General features: G+C 44.7%; 1 protein-coding gene across 1 annotated transcript; it reads right to left on the reverse strand.

Annotated features, from left to right (window-relative positions):
• Nucleotides 1–817: 817 nt before the first annotated feature.
• ZBTB6 (zinc finger and BTB domain containing 6) lies at nucleotides 818–2,101 on the reverse strand (the record flags this gene model as incomplete). The annotated part of the gene is made up of 1 exon (XM_082009086.1): nucleotides 818–2,101. One exon carries the CDS (start codon nucleotides 2,099–2,101, stop codon nucleotides 818–820), a length of 1,284 nt encoding a protein of 427 aa, XP_081865212.1.
• Nucleotides 2,102–5,622: the final 3,521 nt, after the last annotated feature.

Consider the following 5,622-nt stretch of genomic DNA (forward strand, 5'->3'; position numbering starts at 1 on the left):
ACAGGACTAACTTAATCAGAGTTAGTCAAATACAGGTGCAAAACATTGGTATGACAGAAAAAACCAATCAGAAGTAGTTTACAAAAATTCAGAACTCATTCATAAAACTGAAAGCAAGTACTTCTAATGAGAGTATCCAGTTAAAAATGAACTGCAAGGTGACAGTTTGTTTCTTTCTCTTTCACCAATTTTCTGTTTGCAAGAGCCAATTTGAAAGCTTCCTTGATTATTTTTTGTTTGTTGTGTGCTCGCTCTTAAATATGACAGGCTTGAGTATGAAAACGTGCCTCCTTTCTGTTGAAAGACCTAGCAAATTTTGGGCAAGTAAGGGGATGATTTCACCATAAATAATACATGAACTGGATGGGAATGACTGATTTGCTGAATAAATACAAACATCCCCTTTCCTTAGGCGATATAGATCAGGAACATCACGGGTCAGGCTTCAGGTTATTGCAGTATCAGTAACAGTCTGAAAAACTTTAAAAAACTGAAAGCCCTTGAAACAGGGGAGTGCAAGATGTAATTGGCAGGGGTGTGGAATCAGAATGCGTCCAGGATAACAGAAGAGAAACATGAAATAGTTTTTCACATATTTTGCAGTTTATTTTCAACTAGTAAATACCTTTTTCGCACTTAATAGCGATAGCAACCTTACTGCAGCAGCCAAGTTTGCTGCTTGCAAGGCCCGTCTTTTGATCACCAGTCACATATTTGTGCTTCTCTCCATTACGTGGGGATGTGTATCTAGAATTTCATCTAGAATTTGACTAGGCAGGAGCTTTTCATGGAGCCTCGCTCCACATCCACCCATCCATTAATCATAGTCTATTTTAACTTTCGTAATAGTGTTCAGGTTTGGTTTTTCACTGCTACTCCTTCCATGAACAGAAGTTAAATGCTTTTTAAGAGCAGACTTGTGTTTAAAGTCCATGTCGCAACAATGACACTTGTAGGGCCTGTCACCGCTGTGTATATTCAGGTGATCCTGAAGCGTACTTTTGGCAGTGAAGGTCTTCAAGCACACCATACACTGGAAGGGGCGGATGCCCATGTGCCCCCGGATGTGCCTGTTGAGATTCTTCTTTTGTGTAAATGTTTTGCCACACTGCAAACACAAGAACAGTTTGTGCATTTTTAGATGTCTGAGATAGTTCTCAAGATGCAGAAATCCCCTTGGACACTTTGGACACTGGTGCCGCCATGAATTGCCAGAATCATCCAGGCTCTGGAACCCATTCATCAGACTAGACGTTCCTTCTGGATTGTCACTGACAAAAGCCTGAAATTGATTTCCTGACATTTCTGTGTTTCTGCTTTCAACTGTAGAATTTATCAAGGAGTGCTGGGTTTCCGGAAAATATAAATTTGTTTTAGAGGATGTGCAAGGCTGAGGAAAATGATCGTTTTCTACATTCACTACGCTCATAGAATCCATTCTGAAGATACAGATTTCATCATCCTTATATCCAATTTCAACTGTTGGTATTTCTGGGGTTTTTGCGTCCTTTCTTTCCGAGATCAAGCCCTGCACTGGAGGATGAGAGACATCCCCCTTCTCCTGTTTCACAGGGTATTCTACATTCACTGGGCTGTCTTCAGAGATCTCAATTATTTCACAATCTTTATCTACAATGTCATCCCCGCTTCTCAGTTCAGCGTCTGACGAATGACACCTCTCTGCAGCCTGATTAGCGTTCTCCATGGAAGCGTCTATTTCCAAGTATTTCGACAAAGCTTCGGTACACTTCTCCACAATGTGAACCATCTGGAGATAGCTCGCAGCGGTGAGGTATTTCAGCAGCTCCTTCTTTTTGACCTCCAGAGCCCCCGTGTAACAAGACAACAGCAGCTTTCTGCCCACCTCGGCACTCTGCAGGATGGTGATCCGCACCTGCTTGGACTGGTTGAGCAGGAACTGGTCCCTCATGAAGGTGGAGCAGGCGGCGAAGATCACCTTGTGCCCCTGGAACTCGGTGTCGTTGATGTAAATGGAGACGTCGCAGAAGAGGTTCTGCTGCCGCAGGAGGTTCATCTTCTGCAGCACGGCATCCCCCTGCTGCTCGAACTGGAAGTGCAGCACCTCCGAGTCCGCAGCCATGGCGCCGGGCTCCTCCCGCGGGGGAGGCACCGGCACACGCCGGAGAGACTCACGCCGAGCCCAGGCCGCCCCCGCCGGCAGGGCCCAGCCGCGGCCTCGCTCCCCGCGCGGCGGCCGACGGGCTCCGCGGAGCCGCCCGCCGCTAACAACACCCGCCCTCCGCCTCACTCACCGGCCGCGGCCCGGCCGCTCCCTGCAGCCGGTGCGCGCTCCGCCGCCGGTGCCGCAGCGCCCCGGAAGCGCTTCCCCCGCCCGCCCCTTCCGGCGGCGGCGCCGGAAGCGGTTCCAATGCCCCCCGGGCGCCGTTATCGCGGCGGGAAATGAGAGGCGGCGACAGACAGAGTTAGCAGCACGTTTATTAGAAGACTTGGCACTGCTACAGCGGCTGCCGCCGGGGGACACCGTGCCGCACCGACAGAGGGGCGCGCCTCGCCAAACGCCCGCTAGAGGTAGCAAGGTACGGGCCCGGCGCGCCGCCGCCCCCGTAAGGCATCTCGGAGAGCCGCTGCCCGGGGGCTCCTCCTCGCCCCGCCGCTGGGGCGGGCGCCGTCAGCGAGAACACGCCGAGGGAGAGGCGCAGCGCCGGGCCCCGCAGCTTCCTCCTCCCCGGCCCCTGCGCGGGGAGGAACCTGCCCGCCAGCCACCGGCCCGCCTGCTTTGGTAATAAGACGTCGTGTAAGACTCCTGCCAGTCACTGAAGAGGTAGCTAATGCTCAGTCCGTCCATTATACAATCTCAAAGGAAAAACGTCCGTCCTGTCTTCTCCACCCTCACCAAGTCAGGAAGGCCAACTGTTTTTCCCCCACTTTGTTTTTAAAAATCAAGATTTAACGTGACTTTAGAATTCTCTCAACAGCTTCGGTTTGTATCACATTTTGATTCTCCCTCCTCGCCATTACTTCTCCCAATGACACCAGAACCAAAATCAGCCCCACACAACTAATTTTTAAGTTATTTCAACAAAAGTTCAGCGGCAGCTATCTACGTTTTGCCAGAAAGCTAGGGGAAAAAAGAAAAAAAAAAAAAAAGACTGACATTTCAATTTTTCAGTTACTAACTTGCAAAACATGTCTTCTAAAACAAAAAAATAAATTAAGGAAAGACTCATCCCTGATCTATACAGGAGGCTGTGCAGCTGCACCACATGCTGCAGGAACACATGCTACACAAGCTACCACCACTCAGAAAAGTGGTGAGCCTAAACCTCTGGTAAACCTAAGTGTTCTAAGATTTTCTTCTTCTATATAAAATAAATAAATAAAATGCCAACATAAAAAAATCCTAATATATTCAAGAAGTTATTAAAATATTTTTGTAATAGACTTCAGTTATTTTTAGGATATGCAGGAAGTTGTACAGCACATTAAGTTGTGAGACTATCCACTTACCAGCAAATAGTATTCTACACATTAACACACAGATTATGATAACCGCCATAGTCCTCATCTGAATATGCAGCATCAGTAGCAATAACCAATGGATCTAGTCTTTCACTAATTGGAACATTGCAACGAAGACAACAGTTTACATACATGGACAATTAAGTTCATCTTATTCTATAATCGAGCTGCCTCTTTATATTCCATTTATAGTAATTCTCACTCCATTTTAATCTGTAATTCAGAGAAGAAGCATCAGACAGACTTTTCTAATACCTCTTCTACACTCTTCACTTGTCTGTTCCATATAGGGGCAAATCTTAGATACTCTACCACCAGTGCACTTTGCACCGTGCCATCAGCGTATTGCCCTCTTAGATCTCCAGTGTTTCTGGAGTCACGTAGCCGCCTCCTGCATAAATCTTTTGGTCTGCACCCTTTTGCCAGGCCAAAGGCACAGACATTAGTAAGAAGTCACTTTTCATCCAACAGATGTGTCCATTTTCACTGAAGAAGCAGTCTTCTGCATTTCTGCTTTTTCCTATTTATTTCTGCCATGGTCTCACCAAATGACCACAAGCAGCCTTTTAACTGAATGGCCAGCAGTCTCAGCCTTCTTGGACGTTGACATCCCCACAGCACAGGATGGATTGAAAACCTATATATCTTGACCAAATCATTTTTTTGTTTCTTAGGAAACCCCTTGTCTCTTCTTATCAGCTTCAGGTCACCCATGGCTACTTCAACAAGCTGTATTCTCCTTGCAGTAACATTACAGCTTCATAATTCCACAAAAAAACCTTCCCAGACAGACAAAACTTTCAATACTGTCCATTTTGCTGCCACTTTTTCTAGCATTTGTACAGTTTTATTCCTTTCTTTGGCAGAAGACCATTTTCTTTATCACGTCCACATTCATATCTGGTTAGATTGTTCACCAGTCCCTTACAGCACGTTGACCTGGCTCTGCAAGCTCTTATTCCTCCATGTCTATCTTCATTTTGACATTAGCGCTATAACTTATTTCCATATAGTGAATAATATTTTATCAAAATGTTTGAACAATACAGAAGATTCTGCCTAAAGACAAAATGGAAGTGTCAGATGCAACTATCATGGTCAGTTTTAGCTCAAAACGATTCTGAAAGCGAGTGGCTTTAAGAAGAAAAAACAGGTTTTCTTCCCATGCAAACCTATTTTCTGCCCCAGGAACCTGAACAATTTTTAAAAGTACCAAATAGTTAGATTTTAGGCCTAAGTGTATTTGCTACAACTTGAAGGATGTAATGCCCTGACTCCATTTCCATTGCTTACTTCATAGCTGTCCATGTAATAGTTCATGTAACAGTCAAGTACAGTAGTTTAAGAACTCAATTGCAAAAACTGATTCACAGAATCACCTTGCTTTCCTACTTGAAAGTACGTGGATTTCTGAAAGTGTTCTGCAACATTAACGCTTTTTATCTTACATCAGTGTAACATCTGCATAAGGAAATCCTGGCTTCTACACACACATGTCTGAAGAACAAGACCAACTTTTGATAATTACATACAAAACATCTTTTGCTCTAACACACCTTTGGTCATACTTGTTTAACATTTTTCACCATACAATAGCAGCCTTTCACCCCCACCCTCTCATTCAAACACACAAACAGTACTACTTTTAGGTAGGAAGCATAATCTCAGCCTCATGGCAAACCTTGTGGAAAAGAGCTGCATTGGAAGAAATACTTATTCCTAATATAAACAGCAGTTCTCTACTGAGGATCAGCCATTTGATTATTAGTCTATGCTACACTTCAGTGTAATAAGAGTGCTGTTCTACTGGGAATGGTGTTCCTCAGATAAATTAGTTTCTTTCAGCCTGACTGGGATGCGGATAATTCCATGGCACTTTTGAGAAGCAATATAGTATAATCCCAGAATCCCAATTAACATGCCATTCCCGCTACATTTGATGGTTAAGGCGGTATACAAGAGGTATTGCTGAGAACAGTCAATAGCTGATATACTAACCTACGGAAATTGTGCTACCTCATCCTAGGCTCTGTAAAACACTAATGGTCATGAACTATGCAGGTCACTTGAAAAACAAAGTATTCTTTGAATGTCCAAAAAAATCATAAAACTTCATGTTGT

This window comes from Phaethon aethereus, assembly GCF_964289735.1.
Source record: "Phaethon aethereus genome assembly, chromosome: 20".
Lineage (NCBI taxonomy): Eukaryota > Metazoa > Chordata > Aves > Phaethontiformes > Phaethontidae > Phaethon > Phaethon aethereus.